The sequence below is a fragment of the Meriones unguiculatus genome, chromosome 15 (genome assembly GCF_030254825.1).
Source record: "Meriones unguiculatus strain TT.TT164.6M chromosome 15, Bangor_MerUng_6.1, whole genome shotgun sequence".
NCBI classification, from domain to species: Eukaryota; Metazoa; Chordata; class Mammalia; order Rodentia; family Muridae; genus Meriones; species Meriones unguiculatus.
Genome location: NC_083362.1, coordinates 15,148,027 through 15,168,555, shown reverse-complemented (window position 1 = coordinate 15,168,555; position 20,529 = coordinate 15,148,027). Strand labels below are relative to the sequence as shown.

The window sequence follows — 20,529 nt, the reverse complement described above, 5'->3', positions numbered from 1 at the left end:
TCCCACTTGCCAGAGAAATTCCGAAGTCAATTCCAGCTGGCCTTTCTTTGGACGTACTCTAAAGCAAAGGCTTGGGAGCCAAGGCACTTGATGTCCTAGTGGCAGCCCTTTGTCTTAAAACCGCCCTTAAAACAGTCAGCCAAACGGAGTTTGGGAGAAGTAACTGCAATAGCAGACAGAGGAAGGGTTTGACAGAGGAGTCAGCAGAGCCTCCAGGAGGGCGCTTCCTCTACGAGCCCTGGAGGCAGCGGCCTTTTAGGGCCCTGACGGTTTCGGGTCCGCCCACCGGTCCCAGCAGCCCCCGCGCGCCCTCGCCCAGGCCCGGGTTCGTGAGCGCGCGCGCCGTGCGTCCTGGGCTCGGGGGCGCGCTCGCTGGCCTCCGGCTCGTTCGTTCCGGAGTCGGCCTAGAGCTGCGGGAGCGGGAGGACCGTGTAGTCCGCCATGTTCTCCTTGGCGCTGCGGGCCAGGGCGACCGGCCTCACCGCTCAGTGGGTAAGAGGCTCGGGGTGACCCCGGGAGCTGTCGCCGCAGTCGCCCGGCCGTCGTGCCTCCCTCAGCTTTGGTTCCGGGCGACCCCAGGGCGCCGGACAGGTCAGCTGACGGCGGCAGGGTCGCCGCGGCCTTCGTCCTCTGAGCCGCTGGGATGCTCCACGGCGGTGGTGGCGGCGGGTTGCGGGCCGGGAACTTCACCTCTAGCTTAGTCAAGGTCAGGAAGGCGGTTGTCATTTGTCCTGGTGCGGACCCTAGTCCGGCCCTGCTGCTTCCAGGGTCCCGGCAGCGAAGAAAGGGGCTCCTTGTCGGGCTGCGCTGGAGCAGAACTAGAAGACGCTGCTGTGCTAGGTGAAGGCTTGCTGAGTTGCTCCAGGCCTAGATAAAGGTGACCAGTGTTTCATTTGCTGCAGTTGTTCATTCATTATAGGAAATGCTCCGTGGAAAGTCGTAGGAATTAACCTTGAAAGAACAGTACCATGAATAACTGTACTGACGAAAGAGTTGCAGTTTTATGGTCATTTGCGTTTCAGGTACATCTCAGATAGGCAAAGGAATTGAATTGAGGTCGAAACCCTCCAGTGAACCTCAAAATGCAGATTCCAGGGCCTGCGAGCTAGCTGAGCATGGAAAGGTGCCGCTGGCCTCCAGGTGTGAGGACCTGAGGTCAGTGCCCTGAACCCATATAATGGAAGGAGAGAACCGCTCCCACAGGTTGGCCTCTGACCTTCAGGGGTATGACTTGTGTCTGGAGAGTGCTGGACACACAGTAACTAATGGCTACTGTAATTAACCACAGGACAGTTACAGGGAAGAAAGAAGCCTTGTTTGTTTGGGTTTTGTTTTCCCAGTAGTAAAAGTAAAATTAAGTTATTTCTCAGCAAAAGATACATGTATATATATGTATGTGTGTGTGTAATAAATATTATATATATAAGTATAGAATCCATTCGGGCCCTTAGATGTAGACCTGGGTTTCGAAGGGTAGTGGCACCCATGACCTTCTGTAGATACGTGACCTAGGGTATTTAATCATTGTTTCTTCAGCTGAGAGATGGGGATATTCCCATTTGCGCCTGAGTCTGTTAGTAATCCTTTTGGAGCTTTTCTGTGGGTTAATGTACTGCTAGGTCCAGGTCACCTTGTGGATTGGATCATAGTATTTTCTTTCTGTTTTGAGGCTAGGTCTCACCAGGCAGCCCTGGCTGGCCTGGAGCCTGCTGAATGTGCCATGTTGGCGTTGAACTTTTGGTGATCCCTCCTGCCTCACCTCTTGAGTGCTGAGATTACAGGTGTGAGCTGCCATGCCCTGCTGGAGTGTAATAAGGAGAGGTGATGCTTGGTGGCACTTTCCTGTGTGTCCTGTAGCCTCATTTTACTTCTTGTTTTTGAGGGCGGTGCAGTGTTTTCATCACTATAAGTTAGAATTCCCACTTTTGTGGGGGTTACTTCGTGTAAGAACGTAAGATCATGAGGTATGGTTGGTCACATCTGACCTCCCAGGAGTCAGAGGCAGGGGGATCAGAAGTAGTTTCTCTTCTGCTGCATGGTGAGTTTGAGGCCAGCCTGGGCTGTATAAATTCCTGTCTATAAAACATTCCCAGCTCAAATCCAAGCCCCCTAAAATAAACAAAACAAAAGGTAAAGATGGCAGCGTAGTGTAGTAAGGGGTCAATGAGAGGTTTACAGCAGAGGGTAAGGGTTCTGCTTTGAGTAGATGAGGTATAGGGGTGAGGGTAGAAGAGTCCCACTGGAGTCAGAAACCGGAAGGTGATGCAGGTGAGAGAGGCTCTTGAGAACAGTTCAGATGAAAGACGATGAGATTACCAACAAGGATGAAAAAGTACCATAGATAGCTCTTGTTTCTTTTGTTTTTGAGGCAAAGTGTAATAGAGGTAAAAAGTGAAAAGCAGGATTTTTGTTTTATGGGTGTGGTTTTCCTTTTTCTTTTTCTTTCTTTTTGACAGGGAGTTTCTTTATGTAGCCTTGGCTGGCTTGGAAGGAAGACCAGCCTGGCCTCAAACTCAGATCCACCTGTCCCTGCCTCCCAGGTACTGGATTGCCACACCTGTCGTGAAAAAGCAGTTGAACAATGAAAAAACAAAACAAAACACAAAATTGTAGAAAATTTAAAATTACATGTTTTTGCAATAGAAAACACAGTTTTCATAAATTCCGTTTATTATGTAATCTGCACACACAAACAAACGAACAAAAACCAGGATATTGAACACAACAAATAAAATAAGCCCAGAAAATATGAATCAGTTATATTATCATTTTTATGTTTATCTCTGTGTGTGTGTATGTCTGCATTTGTCTGCGTCTATGTCACGTTGCATGTAGGAGTGTGAGAACCCATGCCAGGTGTTAGTTGTCTTATGCTATTGCTCTGTGCTTTTTTTTGAGACAGATTTTCTCTGTGTAATAGCTCTGGCTGTTTGGAACTAGCTGTGTAGCCAGAGCTAGCCACTAACTCACAGATCTGACTGCCCCTGCCTCCTGAGTGCTCTCTGTTTTATGGCCTTGAGACAGGTTCTCACTGAACCAAGCTTTCTGACAATAGAGCTCTTGGGACTCTGCCTCTGCCTAGCAGTGCTAGGCTTACAAGCCTATGCAGTCATGTCCATTTTTATGTGAGTTCTGGGGATTTGAACTCAAGTCCTCAGGTTTGCACAGCACATAATTTTACCCACTGAGCCGTCTCCCCTTAATTTATTTTAACAAAATTTGGAAGGAATTATTCATGGTTTTGTAACTGCCTTTTCCCATATATATGGTTTTTTGGGTTTTTTTTTTTTTTTTTTTTTTTGGAGAGGGAGAGGACAGGGTCTTAATGTAACCCAAACCCAGGCTAGGCTCAGGCTTTATATAGCCACTGATGGCTTTGAACTCATCATCCTGTTGCCTTTACCTTCCAAGTGCAGGGAATTACAGGTCTGTGCTACCACAGAGCCTCTTAATAACATGTACCTGTGTGTTTGAGTTTGTACATTGCTGAACTCCCTGGCACTGGAGTTCTAGGTAAACACCTAGAGCCACTGGACTGAGTACTCAGGTCCTCCTTGAGAGCAGTGAGTGCTCCTGGCCCCAGCCTTCTCTCTGGCCCTTGTTTGCTTTTTGAGACAGGATTTCACTCCTCTCCAAGCTGCTGTGCAATCACTAGTTAGTCCTGGCTGACCTCTAGCTTGCAGCATTCTGCCCCAGCCTGCCAAGTGCTTCACACATTGAAGTCAGCTTATTAGTAAGCATTTCTATACTGTCATTTTTTTTCCTTTTTATTTGTGAGCATGTTTGTGTTTGTGTGGGCATGTGCCATGTTGGAGGGAATGCTCAGAGGGACAGATTGGGAGTCAGTTCTCTCCTTTGACCCTGGGCAGCCCAGGGATCAAACTGGGGTCAGTAGGCTTGGTCTTTACTGGCTGAGCAGTGTTGCGGGCTCTATCCTGTCATTTTAATGCTGGGTAGCCTTGCATTGGTGGATGTTGTATAACTTATATGCTCTTTCACAAACATGGGATATCAGAATGATCTTACTAAAAATCAAAAGAGGAGTAAGGTCTAATTAAGAAAGTTCTTTTCCTGAGAGAAACTGACCACATTTTTCTGTATTGTTAAATTATGTGTGTGGGTGGTATGTGTGAGGGCAGGGGCCCTCTGAGGTCAGAGAGGGTTTTGGGCTCTTGAGCTAGAGCTATAGGCTGTGTGAGTTGTCTGATGTGGGTGCAGAGAACCGAATTTCCCCACTCTGGAAGAGAACCAGGTGTTGGACTCCTGAGCCATCTCTTCAGTTACAGTTTCTGCTGTGCTAACTGGCAATTCTTCTCTTCCACCTTATTGTGTCCTTAAAAACTGGTACCTGTTAACTGGGGTAGAGCTAGGGTGTAACACTTGTCACTGCTTGGGTGACAAGTTTGAGCCCCTGCAGTGCAAATACACGTTGACACAGGAGTCAGCAGTAGTTGTGAGTGTGAGACAGTACAGACTCAGAACAGACTTGCTCTCTTTTGTAGTTTGGCAATGGCCCATGCTTCCTGTAATGTGACACCACTTTAGGACTCAGCATGGCCTCCTTCCCAAGCCACTGCTTTCAGTCTTCCCCTTGACAGTGGGCTTTGTGCTGTCACACCCACACGCTCCCCACAGTGAACCGTTCTGAATTGCATCTTGGGTGTTGTGAATATGTGAGTTATTTAGGCACTACATTCTAACTTACTTCTTTAAGAAATGTCCATCCTCGTTGGCATGAATGGCAGACCAAATATTGGTTCTGTTCTTTTAGCTGGGCTGCTTAGAGTCTGTCATTACGCTGGAGTCAGCCAGAGATTGGAGTAGTTCCTGTCTCTGTTTTGGCACTTCCTTTCCTGGGATTTTCCAGTTGTCCATTGCCCCCCCCCACATGTATATATATCTAAAACTATATATTATATAAACATATAAATATCTGTAAGCATAAATATATATATATACATATCTTAAATTTATTTATTTATAGTTGCTTAGCATAGGGCAGAACAGGGCAGCCTTCATGCTAAAAGTTAAAAACCAAAACATACTGTTTTGTTTTGGTTGGTTGTTTCTTACTATCTTCACCAAATTTAAGTTTTGTGACATAAAATGCTTTTTCTGTTATATTTCATCTGAAGTTGTCCAGGAAAATGGTTCCATATGATAACTAACTACATTGAATAAGCACTGTAAACACAGAAGGATGTGGCATTTTCTTTCTCTAGTGACTGTAAGGGTTAAGAGGAGGAAGCTAACATGTCAGGATGGATGAGTGGTGTGTAGAGGGCAATAGTGCTGTAAGTTTAAGTACTTGCTGTACAGGGAGTGAAGTGCATGGTAGGATGGAGAAGAAACGAGAGGGAGGAAGATGAGGCTGAACAGCCCAAAGGCCTTTTCCATAACTTACATTTGGTATTCAGTTAGCAGTTAGTTATTTGCAGATCATAGCATGTTCAGTCCTCTGCCTGACAGAATTTTAGGGAGACCCTATAGATGTGGAAAAGCATGAGACAGTCAGGGATCCATGTTCTTGGTAGTAATCTGGGGTGGAGGGAGAACTGGGATAAAAACAGTGCTGGGGAATGCAATAGCAGGAACAAGAGTTACAAATTATTCTGCTCAAATATGTGAGACTTAGTGACTACTAAGTGAGAGGGGAAAGTATATTGAAATGTTTTCCCAATCATGGCTGTAGGATGTTGTCTGTAAAGACTGTTAGCTGCATGTGATGGTCTACACATATAATCTTGGTGCTTGGGAGACAGGCTGGGGCTCATATGTAACAGGAGAGGCACCCTACTGGAAGGGTTCTATTAAATTGAATCCAGCAGGCCAGCTGGGGAGCTGGGACTCGTGTCAGAGTGGAGTGGCTTGTGTAAAAGCGGAGGCTTGCTTTGGTGTGTCATGAATGAAAGGGTGGTTTTGGCCTCTGGTGTCAGATAAGCTCATAGGTGGAGATACACTATTAGTGTGAATAACTTAGGAACATAAAGTCCCTCATGGGAACACCACAGCCACGCCCATCCCCTTCCACTTCCTTTAAGTGAAAGGGAATTTATGTATTTCAGCAGAGAGGAAGTAGATGTTTTTTCATCCATCTAAAAATACAGTTGTATCAGAAGCAATCACAGCCTAATGACAATATAAAAACTGGTTACTTGCAAATGTGGGAAAAAAACCTGTCACTGATGTGTTCTGTTGTGACAATGACCCTTTGTTAAGATTGTCATAAACAAAAGACAATTTATCTGTTAAGTCTGTCTTTCAGGTAAAGTTTTATCTTGTGTCTGCTAGGTAGTAACAATGCTTTAACATGTTAAGTTCTTTCAGAGTCATGCCATTATCTTAAAATAACCCAGTAAAAAGACACTCATTTTATAAACAAAGAAACAAGAGCTCACACCTTTACACCCAGATCTCAGGAAGCAGAGTCAGGCAGATCTCTGTGAGTTTGAGGACAGTCTGGTTTACAGAGCTAGTTCTAAGACAGCCAGGACTACACAAAATAAAACAAGACAAAAAAACAAACAAACAAAAACCCTGTCTTGAAAAAAACCAAACAAATAATTAACTTTAAACATATTAAACGAGGGGCTGGAGAGATAGCTCAGTGGTTAAGACCAGAGGCTGGAGGTGGAGAGGTGGGGGGCTGGGAGGGTAAGAAGGTGATAGTGTTACATTCCCAGCACCCTCATGGTGTCTTAGAACCATTCTAACTCCAGTTCTAGGGGATCCACACTCCTTTTGGCTTCCAAAGGCACCAGTTTTGTCTTGCACATAGAGTACAGAATACATTCAGGCAAAACACCTATTTGTATAAAATTTAAATATTAAAATAAAGTGAGAGATTGAGAGCCAGTGCCTCAGCAGTTAAGAGCCCCTTAATGCTCTGAGCTGAGGACCAGAGTTTACATCCCAGCACACATTTGGCGGCTCCTAGCTCCCTATAATTCCACTTCTGACCTTCATGGGTGTGCACACTCTACAGACAGACAGAAGCTCAAACACACATATATACACACTTAAAAAAAAAAAGGAAGGTATTAAGTACAAGGTTGCATATTAGGAAGAGGCAAAATATTAATCTAAACTCCTACCTGGGCAAAATAAAACCCGATGATCCTGAGTTTGTACCAGTTAGCTTTCCCTCCCCACCCTTCTAATCAGTCCTCAGTGATTTGCAATTAAAACATTGGTTTTTGTTCATGGCTAGGGACCGTGGTGATTTTACAGCATCGTGGGCATTTCACATCCATAAAGTAGGACCTGGGGCTCTGTACCAGGTGTTTATTCTTGTTTCCTCTTCCGGAGAGGGATGAAGGTGAGCCGTGCAAGAGGCATGTTGTACTAGGAAGTTCGTGACCTCCAGAAAGCAAATGAACAGCTTTTTAAAACTTACCTCTGTATTTACTTTAAAGGTTTATTTTCATTATATGTGATGAGTGTTTTGCCTACATGTGTGTATGTGCACCGCATGTGTGCCTGGTGCCCACAGAGGCGGGAAGAGAGCACTGGATCCCCTAGAAGTGGAGTTAGACAATGATAAGCCACCATGTGGGTGCTGGGTCACAAACCTGAGTCCTCTGCAAAAGTACTTTTAACTGAGCCATCTCTCCAACTCTGTACTTATTTGAACAGGAAACATTCTGAATAAATAAAAAAGGGATCAATATTGACCAAAAAAAGCTTGATGCATTTCATTTGTGAATGTTTTATTTTGACTCAATCTTTTTCAGATTGTATATCAGTGTTAAGTAGGAATTTGGGAAATAGAGAAAAATATATGAGTCCTTACAATCTTACAATAAAAATGATGGTGACAATTACTTATGGCATTCAATTTTTTTATTAGTGTGTTTATTTGTCATAATAGGGATGAATATTATTATTATTATTATTATTTAGTTTATTTTGTTGTCTTTTATGTGTGGGTGTTTCACCTGTGTGTGTATCTGTGCACCATGTGTGCCCTGCTGCCTAAGGTCATCAGCAGAGGGTCCCTAGCACCCTTCCTCTCTTTTTGAGACAGGCCTTGCATATTCCCAGACTCATGACACCCTCCTCTCAGCCTTCTTAGTGCTAAGATTGTAGGCTGGGATTAGCCAGCACTCAGGAGACAGGCAAGCAGATTGATGTGAGTTTGAGGCTAGCCTGGTCTGAGGCTAGCAAAGCAAGTTCCAGGACAGCCAGGGCTACACAGAGAAACTTTGTCTAAAACAGAGAGAGTGTGTGTGCGATTTTTCCAGGCTTTCCATAAGTCATACTAGTTTGCTTCCCTAAAAGGCTCATATGAGTGTTTGCCTAATGCAACAGCAAACTCATTTCTTCAATGCCCTCAACAAAATGGAATGTTGTCTTTAAAAAAAACTCAGACCAAACCTTTTTTTAATTTAAGCTGGCAATAGTACTTTAAATTGCATGCTTTTAATTGCTAGAGAGTTTTTAAATGTTTGTGATCTTTATTAATTTTCCTCATTGGCTTTACACACTTAATACCTTTTCTGGGTGTTATCCGTTTATCACTAGAAGTGTGTAAGACTTGGCAGTCATCAGCCTAGTGAGTAGATGATGCCAGAGGGAAAGGACATAGGGACAGGAGTCAGACCTGATCCCAGGAGACAGCAACCCTTCAAGTAAAGGTTAGTACTCAAGAAGTGGCTACAATGAGGCTCAGCAGGGGAAAAAGAGTGATTAGATATTTTCCCTACTTTAAAATTAACCCTTTCTTTGGTTTGTTTGTTTGAGATAGGGTTTCTCTGTAGCCTTGGCTGTCCTGGAGCTCTGTAGACCAGGCTGGCCTCAAACTCACTGAGATACACCTGCCTCTGCCTCCTGAATGCTGCGTGAAAGGCATGTGCCATCACCACCTGGCTAAAACCATTTCTTCCATTTTTATGAAATATTTTTTCCTCAATGTTTACTTAAGTAATTCTGTTATTCAAATTTGTTTTTATATTTTATTGTCTACTCAGCTAATGTGACTTCACTGGCTCTTTTCTAAGCTTAGCGTCATTTTCACAGCCTTGACTATGTTGCATTGTTTTTAAAAATTATATATTTAAAACAAAGCGTAAAGTAATGCTTGTTTATCCACCAGCTGCCCAAGGGGTGAGTGGGTGGGTGAGTTGTGGTGGTGAGGACAGAGAAGGGCAAAGCCCCTCCAGGAACCTTTGTTTTCATCATTGTATGTTATACATGTGTTTCACAGTCTGTAACTTAGGTTTTTCTAGTTAAAGCAGGGTGTACTATGGAAATTTATTTCTATAACTGAAGTGTACTTTGATCTATGGAAAAGTTAAGTATGTTGTATCACATCACTTGCACTTAGCCTCCCTGGTAGCCAGTTCTATGGTTGGTTTAATTCAGTGTCCTGCCATTTGTAGGATTTAGAATAATAGTTTAATTGTTTCGGGTAGGAGGTCCACAGTACAGGAGAGGAACAAGACAACAGTCAGATTCTTTCCGGAGCAGCTACACCTCGTCAGTCTGCATGGCTTTAGAACATAAGGGGTGTGGCTGGAGTTGCTGAACTAATCAGTAAAGAACTGAAAAGGCTGGCAGGTCTGGTAACCTCCCATAATCAGTCCAGCCCCAGGGAGGCCGAGACAAAAGGACAAACTGAAAGGCCAGCTTAGCCTACATAGGGAGACCATATAACAGAGATTTTTAGAAGAGTGTACTGTGACTATTGGTGCGTAGCCAGGTCCAGGTGTGCTGGAACAAACCTTTAGTCTTGGAGGCAGAGGCAGGAGGATCCCTATAAGGCCAGCCTGGTCTACAGGAGAGCCCAGGATAACAGGACTGCACAGGGAGAGCCTGTCTCAGGCCAACAAAACTTTACCATGTTAAAAAGCTGACGCCTCATTAACTCAGACAAAAGGAACGACAGTCAAAAACTCTGAATTGTATGTAGCCGAGTGTATGTAGACAGTGTGCGTGACATGCACCTGCACCTGTGTTCAGCTCTGGTTTGGGTCTTGGTTGGTTCTTCCACTACTCCCACAGGTGAGTTAATAATGTGCCTTTATGCATCTGTTTCCTGTTACTTCTGAAAAAGGGCATCTCTCCTAAGATGACTCCCTAGATGACTTGATTCCTTTGTTTTAAATTATGACTCAAAATATTTCTTCATGAAAATTTCTTAAAATTTGTGACCAAGTTCTCTTAAAATTTTAAACTTTAGGGGCGACATACAAGGAATTTGCATAAGACAGCAGTGCAAAATGGTGCTGGAGGAGCCTTATTTGTGGTAAGTAATTGGAATTCCTGGTAATGGAAAGACTTGAGTATGTGAGAACAGGGGTTAAGAGCACTTGCTGCTCTTGCAAAGGACTCAGGCTTGGTTCTCAGGCACCCACATAGCAGCTTATAGCTGCCTATAGCTCCAGCTCCTAAGGATCCAACACCACCTTCTGACCTTCGGCAGCTCCTGCATGTACAAACTGCAGACATTTTCTCAGTCACATTCATACGTAAAATGAAAGTAATTTTTATTTAAGAATTTTGATTGGTGTGTGTGTCTACATGTATGTATGTCCGTGTGGTGCAGGTACTCTTAGGGGCCAAAAGAGAGCATTGGAGACCCTGGAACTGCAGTTACAAGTTTCCCGGTGGGGGTGCTGGGAACTGAAGTCTGGTTCCCTGCAACAGCAGCAAGACTGTTTTGTTTTGTTTTGTTTTCAAGATGGTTTCTCAGTTTAACAGAGCCCTGGCTGTCCTGGAACTTGTCTGTAGACCACTCTGGTCTCAAGCTCAGAGATCTGCCTGCCTCTGCCTCCACCCCCGCCTCCCAAGCGCTGGGATGAAAGGTGTACGTCAGCATGCCCAGCAACTGCAAGCATTTTTAACCTCTAAGCCCATATTTAAATTTCCTGTCTTAATCACACAAGGCTGCCAGTTTGTATTTGATATTCGAACTAGAAGATCCCATTCCTAGAAAAGTTTCATAACTTTTTTTTTAACTAAGGTACACCATTATTACTATTATTATTATTATTATTAATTTATTCACTTCACATCCCCTAAAGGTTTTTTGGGTTATTTTGTTGTTTTTGTTTTGGTTTTTTTTGGTGATTTTTCAAGACAGAGTTTCTCTGTGTAGCCTTGGATGTCCTAATCTTGCTTTGTAGATCAGGCTAGGCTTGAACTCATAAAGATCTACCTGCGTCTTGAGTGCTGGGATCACAGGTATGCGCATTTTAAGATTTATTTATTTATGTATATGAGTGCTGTATCTGCATGTACACGTGCATGCCAGAACAGAGCACATTATAGATGGTTGTGAGCCACCATGTGGTTGTCAGGAATTGAACCCAGGTCCTTTGGAAGAGCAGACAGTGCTCTTAACCACTGAGCCATCTCTCCAGCCCTCCAACCCCTACTTCTTAATCTTTAAGAGTAGTTTTTAAAATTATTCTAAAATTTTTAGTTCTGCTAACTTTACTTTGGTAAATATGTAACAAAAACATATTTTTAGTCATTCTTGCTACAAGATAGTCCAATAGGATTAGAGATTAAATGAGCAGCAGCAGTATAATGTAATGTACAGTACTATTTACATTTCAGGGAAAATGTTGATAATTTTGGGAAAAAATTTTGTTTTGTTATAGCATAGAGATACTCGGGAAAATGTTGATAATTTTGGGAAAAAATTTTGTTTTGTTATAGCATAGAGATACTCCTGAGAATAACCCAGATACTCCATTTGATTTCACACCAGAAAACTATAAGGTATGTTTAATAAACATATAGTTGATTTATCAAGTACCCAGTGCTTTCTATGTGTAAACAGGCCCTTTTCCTTTCGCAGAGGATAGATGCGATAGTAAAAATCTACCCCGAAGGGCATAAAGCAGCAGCTGTGCTTCCAGTCCTGGATCTAGCTCAAAGGCAGAATGGATGGTTGCCCATCTCCGCTATGAACAAGGTACTGAACTCAGTTTGCCTTGGGAAAGAGAAGAGATTGTATGTGGTAGCTTCATGTAGGAATCATCAGTCATACATACACACACGGTAGAGACAGACAGATAATCATCCTTCTTGTGTTTTTGTCAGTTCCCTAATACAGCTTCCATTCTTCCAGGAGATAGGCAGGCATCAGTCTGGAAGAGGTCTTGTTCTCTCCTCACACCTTTTTTGAGGGAAATGGTCATAATAGAAATATCTTAAATGTATAATTTAGTATCAAGGTATCAAGGTGTTTTGAAAATTAATGCAGTAGTGTTTCAACACTAAAATTATAGGGGGAAAAGTCCCTTACCGAATGTAATCTCTTAGTATTTTTATCTTTGGTTCTACTCTTTAACAAAAGTCTATCTAGTATGTGGTATATATGACATTTGGTTGCCTTCAGAACTGCCATGCGACCCACTTAAGCCTACTTATAAACACTGTTAGAATTAATCCTCTCCTCTTTCAAAACAGGGTGTGCCTGACACACTTACCCCAGTCTGCTCTTGCTCCTTTGCCAACCTTCCTGCCTCAGCTCCAAGCACTAACCAGAGATTTGAGGACAATTCTGTGGAGTTGGTTCTTTGAGTTCAGTCTTTATGTGAGTCCCAGGGACCAAACTCGGGTCACCAGGCTTCTGTGAGAAGCAAGGTCTTCTATTTGCCGAGCCACCTTTCCAGCCCATCATTTTTTTTTTTTTTTTTTTTTTAAGAAAAATGTTGTCTTTAATAATGAGAACTCTCTAGTAAGTCTTCTTGAGTAGTAAGCCTACAGAGAAAAATAAAACAAGTAACAGTGTGAGAGCATTTAGAAGTTATTGTGCTATTTAGAGTTGGGTACATTATAAACATTGTAATGTTTTAATCTTTCAGGTGGCAGAAGTTTTACAAGTCCCTCCAATGAGAGTATATGAAGTAGCAACTTTTTATACAATGTATAATCGAAAGCCGGTTGGAAAGTACCATATTCAGGTCTGCACTACCACACCCTGCATGCTTCGAGATTCTGACAGCATATTGGAGGCCCTGCAGAGAAAGCTTGGTATGGGATCCTTCCTTTCTTTTGTAACAATATCAAGATTAGCCTGGGGTGCAGCAGGACACAACTTTAATTCCCCCATACCCGGGAGCCAGAGACAGGTGGATCTGTGAAGCAAGTTCCTGGAAAGCTAGGGCTACACAGAGAAACTCGGTCTTGAAACACCTCTCCCCACTCCCATTTCCCAAACAAACAAAAACCAACACCACCTTAACAGATTGTCTTAACAGGTTATGGTGGTACACACCTATAATCTTAGCACTCAGGGTGCAGAGGCAAGAGGATTGTTGAGTTCTGGGTTAGCCCAGGCTACATAGTGAGGTCTAGGCCAGCCTGGACTAGACATTACGAACCTATCTCAGTAGCTTCATCTCTTTACACTTTCTACCTTCCAAATAAAATTGTCTTTCTAGATCTGACCTTTTCCACCTAAAAATTTCAACTTAAATTTATATTACTTGGTTTGTACTTTCTCAGTACTTAAAAAAGTATTATTTCTAGTTTTTGTTCATCTGATTCTCAGCCTCAAGTATGAGCCTTTAATCTATGTTAATCATTAAGTATGTTTGTAAAGCTTCTAGGAAAATTGTCTCCCCAATGTTAGCATATGTCACATAAAGATGACTATGCATGGGCTAGAAATAGACGGCTGAGATTAAGAGCATGGACCCTAGTTTAGTTCCTACCTAGCATCCTAGGATCAGGAAGCTCACAAGCACTTGTAACTCCAGCTTCAGGAGCATCAGATATTTCTTGGGGCTGCTCTATTTATGTGCACAAATACATAATCACGTGTACACACCATTTTAAAACTGTCCATGTGCCTTTCTAGAGAAGCCGGGAAATAAGTAACAGCATAGTAGGAACATTTCATCATAAAGGAAATTTTAAATAAATGTAAGTATAACCTATTTACAAAATATATGGGTACGTTCCATACAAAACTGCCATTTTTGCTTTTGTTGTTGTTTTTTTTCTTTTTTTATTGTTTATTATTATTAGTTACATTTTATTAACTCTGTATCCCTGCTGTATCCCACTCCATTATTCCCTCCTAATCCCACCCTCCCTCCCTCATCTCTTCCCTGCCCCTTTCCAAGTCCACAGATTGGGGAGGACCTCCTCCCCTTTCATCTGGCCCTGTTTTATCAGGTGTCTTCAGGGCTGGCTGCATAGTCCTCCTCTGTGGCCTAGCAAGACTGCTTCTCCCTTGAGGAGGTGGGGAGGTCAAAGAGCCTGCCATTGAGTTCCTGTCAGAGATAGTCCCTGTTCCCCTTACTATGGGAAACCAATTGGTTATTAAGCTACCATGAGCTTCGTCTGAGTAAAGGTTCTAGGTTATATCCATACATGGTCCTTGGTTGGAGAAATAGTTTCAGAAAAAACCCCTGTGCCAGATATATATGGTCCTTGTGGGGCTAGACAAGGTTTCTGTGTAGCCCTGCCAGTCCTAGAACTTGCTCTGCAGATCAAGCTGGCATTGAATGCAGAAATCCCACCTGCCTTTTTTTAATCCCAGCACATAGCTGGGATTAAAGGGATCTGCCACCATGCCTACCTGCATATTTACATATGTGAAGTTAAAGTGTCTTTTAATTTTCCTTCCTGTACTGAGGAAACACAGGCTTCATACTAGAGGCAAGTATGTTTAACGCTTGCCTTTCAGCCCCATTTCCCCCCCTCCTTTTTTTAAAGCTTATTTTTAAGATAGAGTCTTACTGAGGTGACCAAGCTGCTCTTGCTCGCAGTCCTCTGACCTCAGGCCTCTCAAGAAGCTGGTCTGTGTCACTGATGGTGGCTTTTTTTTTTTTTTTTTTTTTAATGTAAGTCCTTGCATGTCACAGATACATTTGGGCATACTGAAGTAAATAAGGCAGAAAGCTCAGTCTGGCCCCAAAACACACCTTAAGGTATAGACTCTGGCACCTGCTTGGTACATTAGTTACAGCTCTTATATAATTTATTATTTAGCACATAAATGTAAATATATATGCATTTCCATTATGTGGTCTAAATTTGTTCTTTTTCGGAGCACAGTTATCATTTTGCTCTTTTAGACAGAGAACTCTAGTACCTTCGCATGTTTTTTCCATGTTATGTATTAATAATCTTAATCCTCCTTAAATAGTCTTTGATCTTCAGCTTTCTGAATCTTTCCCAATCTAATGGTATAACCGTGCTATTAGCAGTATAGTTTTTTAAAATGACTTCATTTTTATGTTTGATTATGTGTGCATGCAGGAGCCATGCAAGAGAGACACACACAGAGAGAGAAATAGCTTGGAGCTAGGCGTGGTGGGTTTTGCCTATGATCCCAGTACCCTGAAGTCTAAGCCAGGCAGGCTGTCACAAGTTAGAGGCCAGCCCCAAGCTTCAGTGTAAGTCCCTATTTCAAAAGCAAAACAAAAAAAACTAAAACAAACTAATAACAAATCAAAACATGGAAGAAAATGAATGTTATGTTGTTATTATTATTTTTTTCTGAGACCAGATCTCAATACATAGTCCAGGCTTGCCTTGAACTTGAGTCCTGTCTCTGCTTTTTAGGTACTGAGATTACACACGTACACCTTTATGATTGGCTCTTTCCATTTTTACAGAATTTTTAATGCGCGGCAATGCTTTTATATACCTCTATAATATATTGTTGATATTGTCATTTTTCTTTTTCTTTTTCTTTTTTTTGGTTTTTGAAGACAGGGTTTCTCTGTGTAGCCCTGGCTGTCCTGCACTCTTTGTAGACCAGGCTGGCCTCAAACTCACAGAGATCCTCCTGCCTCTGCCTCCCCGATTGCTAGGATTAATGGTATGCACGACCACTGCCCAGCTTGTAGTTTTTCTTAACCAATACTGCTTTTAAACTATTTGTCTATATTTGTTATAGTGATCCTTTATATTTTAGGAATAAAGGTTGGAGAGACTACACCTGACAACCTTTTCACTCTTGTTGAAGTGGAATGTTTAGGGGCCTGTGTAAATGCACCAATGGTTCAAATAAATGACAACTACTATGTAAGTATTCAACTTCACTTAAAGTTCTGTAGTATCCTATTTAAAATATTTTATTTCATGTAACAGTATGTTCTTTTTTTTTTTTTTTTTTTTTGAGACAGGGTTTCTCTCTAGCCCTGGCTGTACTGGACTCACGTTGTAGATCAGGGTAGCCTCATAGTATTTTTTAATTATTTGCTGCCCCTATTATATTACTGTTTTCAGTTATGGTATTTTGTTAGTTTATATTTCTTTTTTTTAATATTTATTAATTTACTTTATGTATGAGTGCTCTGTTTTCATGAACACCACAAGAGGGAATCAGATTCCATGATAGATGGTTGTGAGCCACCATGTGGTTGCTAGGAATTGAACTCAGGACTTCTGGAAGAGTAGTCAGTGCTCTTAACCTCTGAGCCATCTCTCCAGCCCCTAGTGTATATTTCTTAGAAATTATAGTTTATGGAGATTATTTGAGGTCTTTGTTGAAAATATCATTTTCAAGCATGGACATATTTGCTGCTCCTAAAGGTAGTAATGGCACACCCCAAAAACTGATCTCTTTATGCCTTTTATTTCACCCATTCTGTAGTGACACAGGTTCCAGACTAAAAATTTTCCTTGCAAGACAGTTTACTTTTTGGTTTATTCTTATATCAAATGTGTAGCTTTTTTTGGTCTTAACTCTGTGGTTTGGTTGGTCTCTTAAAGACTTTTTTTGTGCAAGCATGGGGCCTTCTTATTTGAGTTTGTGGGTATTGGAAAGTTGGAGATAAGTTTGCTTTTTTCTTGCTGAATTTTCTTTGAATTATGTTATGTATTCCTCAGGTAAGAATTAGGACTTTGTATGAAGCAAAAATCTTAATGTAGCCTACAGGCATGGGTGTTTGAGAGTTTTTTGGGTTTTGGTTTTGTTTTGTGTTTTTGAGACAGGGTTTCTTTATGTGGCCTTGGCTGTCCTGAACTCGCTTTGTAGACCAGGCTGGCCTCAAACTCAGACATCCTCCTGCCTCTGCCTCCCGGAGTGCCAGGGTCAAAGGTGTGCGCAACCATGCCCAGTTCTAAGAGAGATTTTATTTTATTTTTTCAGTTAGTAAGTAGTTAGCGCTCTTGGTTCAGGGCTGGCATTAGGTCTCTGCTTGTCAGTTACAGCCATTGGGGATGGTTACTCTTTGCATGTTCCTTCCAGGATTAGCATTGATCTCTTGTTCCTTGGTACTTTTCTGTTTTATGTTTTCTTATTGTCTTACGGTTTTATTGTTTTGAAGCCAGCCTGGTCTACAAAGAGTGCAGGATAGCCAGGGCTACACAGAGAAACCCTGTCTCCAAAAACCATAAAGAAACTGGGGCCTTGCTATGTTTTCAGAGGATTAGTCCATTATCATGAGGACAGAAAGCCTGTCAGCATGCAGCTGCTGGAGAAGTAGTTGAAAGAATGAGAAACACTGGGCTTGGCATGAACCCTTAAAGCCCACTGTCAGTGACACACTTCCTTCTGCAAGGCAGCACCTCCTAGTCCTTTCAAGTAGTGCTACTCCCTGGTTACTAAGCCTCCAAATAGATGAGCCTGTGGGGGCCATTCTTATTCAAACCACAGAGTGATCCTCAAAACCAAGCTCCAACTGAGTTCTCAGGAAAGGAACTTGGGAGGCAGGTGATGCGAGTAAGTCCTCTGAGGTCACTACGTTAGGTGGTGAGGCCAGAATTGAAATCAGAGGCTTAGCCTCAGATACACTTAGTTTTCATTTTCAGCTAAAGCCCTTGATGTATATTGCATTATATATTGGAGTTACTCAGTTGTAGAAACCTTGGTAATAACTGAAGTAACTTTAAGGACTTACAGATTTTTACAGCAGTTCGGTGATGGCTTCAATCTTTCTCTAGGAGGATCTGACACCCAAGGATATTGAAGAGATTATTGATGAACTCAGAGGTGGAAAGATTCCAAAACCTGGGCCAAGGTATACTTTTATTTCTATATATAAACTAAATGGCATCACTATAGCGACTTAATCTTTCGCAGAGGCTTGACTTTAAGGATTTTACACTCAGGTTCATAGGAGCGGACTGGAAGTTTGCATATCTAAAGCTGCCATCTAGAGCAAGATATTTATTTTTTCTTTAAGATAAGGCTGGGGAAATGGTTCAGTGTTGGTAAAGTCCTTTCCATGTGAGCCTAAGGAAGGGAGTTGAGAGTCCCAGAGCACAAGTAAAAGCTGAGTAGACTGGTACCTTGGCTGGAGTCCCAGGGTTAGGAAGAGCAGACAGGGAGTGCTCTGAGCAAGGTGGCTCCCACACTAGCTGAAACAGCCAGCTCACAGCTCAGCGGGAGGCAGGGCCCACAGTGGCAGAAACCACACACAGACACAGACACATGTGCACACATGCTTACATACACTTCATCACCTATATAAGGAAAAAAAAAACTCAAGGTAAATATCTACGATCTATTAGAACATTTATACTGAAAGAGAATGTGGTACAAGTTGAAATCTGTGCTTAAAAGTTGATGTTGTGCCATGCACAGTGGCGCATGTCTGTAATCCCTGCACTCTGGGAGGCAGAGTAGGTGGGGTGTCTGTGAATTTGAGGCCAGCCTGGTCTACAGAGTGAGTTCCAGGACAGTCAAGGCTACACAGAGAAACTCTGTCTTGAAAACTGGAAAAAAAAAGACAAAAAAGTTCATGTTGATAGATGATTGACCTGAAATTAGCCTCCCTTTTATTTCCACCTACAGATCCAGTTTTTCCTTTTAATCAATACAGCATAACATAAAATGTTTTAAAAAAATTTTGTGTTCATGTACAATGGTATGTGGACATCAAAGGACAACTTTGTGGAGTTGGTTCTCTTCTTACACCTGTACAAGAGATCCAGGTTTTGAACTTGATTGCCAGCCTTTTGCAATAATTACTGTTTCCTGCTGAGTCATATCATTGACCCCAATACAAGATAATCTTTTATTATTATTTTGTTTTTTTCCCTAACACAAACGTATTTAAACACCTCTTCCAAATAATACTTTTTTGAAATAGCCATGACTTACAGCTTCTATTCTACTTCTATTCTTCCTGTGTTTTTGTCCTATTCAGTATCACAGGTCTTTTATTAGTTTTCCTTATCTGTGATTTCTAGTTGGCTTGTGAATTCACTGTGATGCTTCTTCAAAGTAATTATAGTACAGTCATGTCACATAATGACATTTAATCAGCAACAGACCACAAACAGTGGGATTATCACTATAGTCCCATAAAATTACATTGAAGCTGAAAAGTGCCTTTTATTATTTTGAGACAGACTCTTACTATAGCCCTGGCTAGCCTGGAACTCACTATACAGACCAAGTTAGCAACTCACAGAGCTCTGCCTGAGTTCTGCCTCTGGAGTACTAGGATTAAAGGTGTGTACTACCACACCTGGTCTTTCTTTCTTTTTTTTTTTTTTTTTAAGTAAAAATGTACAGATGTTAATCACTAATAATCATTACTTTTCTTTTCAGGAGTGGCCGCTTCTGTTGTGAGCCAGCTGGAGGCCTTACTTCTTTGACCGAACCACCCAAAGGACCTGGCTTTGGTGTACAAGCAGACCTTTAACTTATATTCAACTGTAAAGATGTCACTGGAGAATAAAATATGAATTCATAAGCTTTATACTATTTGCTTTTCCCGCCTGTACACCTTGAAGCTGTTGAATATTGTGTCAGAACAAAACCACCATTTTTGTTGTTTGTTTTTAGGTGTCTTTTTTTGTTTGTTTTTGAAGCAGGTGTAACTATCTTTAGTTGTATTATTTTTTTTAAAGATAATTTGTTAAATTTAATTTTATGTGCATTAGTGTGAAGGTGACTAATCCCTTGGAATTGGGGTTACAGACAGTTGTGAGTTGACATGTGAGTGCTGGGACTTGAACCCGGGTCTTTAGGAAGAGCAGACAGTACTCATAACCACTGAGCCATCTCTCCAGCTCCCTCTTTGGTTATCTTAACATTGCAAGCACACAAGAAATAACTGGAGTTGGCTATTATGTGTTTTAAGGATGGACCACATGTTTATAGGAATAAAACTATTACATTCAACTCAAGAAAGGATGTAATAGTACAGGACTTCTGAAAACTCAGAATAGAAATAGCTGTAAGTCATGGAATAATCAGATCGCTTCAGGATTTATCAAAGTCAGTGGCCTTACAGGTTCCTCACTCAAGTCGCAGGCACTCAGGAGGCAGAGGCAGGTGATCTCTTGGGTTTGAAGTCAGCCTGGTCTCTGTATCGAGCCTGTTCTACGATGTGACGTCCACACCAAACGGAGCTACTTAATGAGACTGTATAAAAAAAAAAAAAAAAGAAAAAGAAAAACAAAGCTAGGAGATTAATTTTGTCTTATGTGTAAGAGTGTTTTGCCTGTGTGCCTAGTGCTCACTAAAGCCAGAAGAGGGCATTCGATACCCAGGAACTGAAGTTACATACGGTTTTGCGTGGTCCTGTGGGTGCTGGGAACAGGAGGAACAGGTTTTCCCCACACCCAGGAGCCAGGGAGGGGGGCGCGCTTCTGCCCGCC

The 20,529-nt window shown here is 42.0% G+C and overlaps 1 protein-coding gene across 3 annotated transcripts; it reads left to right on the top strand.

Annotated features, from left to right (window-relative positions):
* Positions 1 to 333: 333 nt before the first annotated feature.
* Positions 334 to 19,625, top strand: Ndufv2 (NADH:ubiquinone oxidoreductase core subunit V2). Of its 3 annotated transcripts, none has more exons than XM_060368236.1 (8): positions 334 to 492; positions 10,181 to 10,246; positions 11,665 to 11,727; positions 11,807 to 11,923; positions 12,819 to 12,987; positions 15,887 to 15,996; positions 17,860 to 17,936; positions 19,475 to 19,625. In XM_060368236.1, exons 1-8 carry the CDS (start codon positions 442 to 444, stop codon positions 19,566 to 19,568), a joined length of 747 nt encoding a protein of 248 aa, XP_060224219.1. In that variant the 5' UTR covers positions 334 to 441; the 3' UTR covers positions 19,569 to 19,625. The 3 variants fall into 3 exon arrangements, with proteins under 3 accessions (XP_060224219.1, XP_060224220.1, XP_060224221.1); XM_060368237.1 differs by lacking the exon at positions 334 to 492 and adding an exon at positions 759 to 877; XM_060368238.1 differs by lacking the exon at positions 334 to 492 and adding an exon at positions 11,127 to 11,184.
* The last annotated feature ends 904 nt before the right edge of the window (positions 19,626 to 20,529 follow it).

What these genes read in the sequence shown, in the direction of transcription:
- Ndufv2 (XM_060368236.1), top strand. Translation starts at nt 442, where the DNA reads ATGTTCTCCTTGGCGCTGCGGGCCAGGGCGACCGGCCTCACCGCTCAG. An exon ending in CCATCTCCGCTATGAACAAG is followed by an intron (nt 11,924 to 12,818) that starts GTACTGAACTCA and finishes TTAATCTTTCAG; the next exon opens with GTGGCAGAAGTTTTACAAGT. An exon ending in ATTCCAAAACCTGGGCCAAG is followed by an intron (nt 17,937 to 19,474) that starts GTATACTTTTAT and finishes TTTTCTTTTCAG; the next exon opens with GAGTGGCCGCTTCTGTTGTG.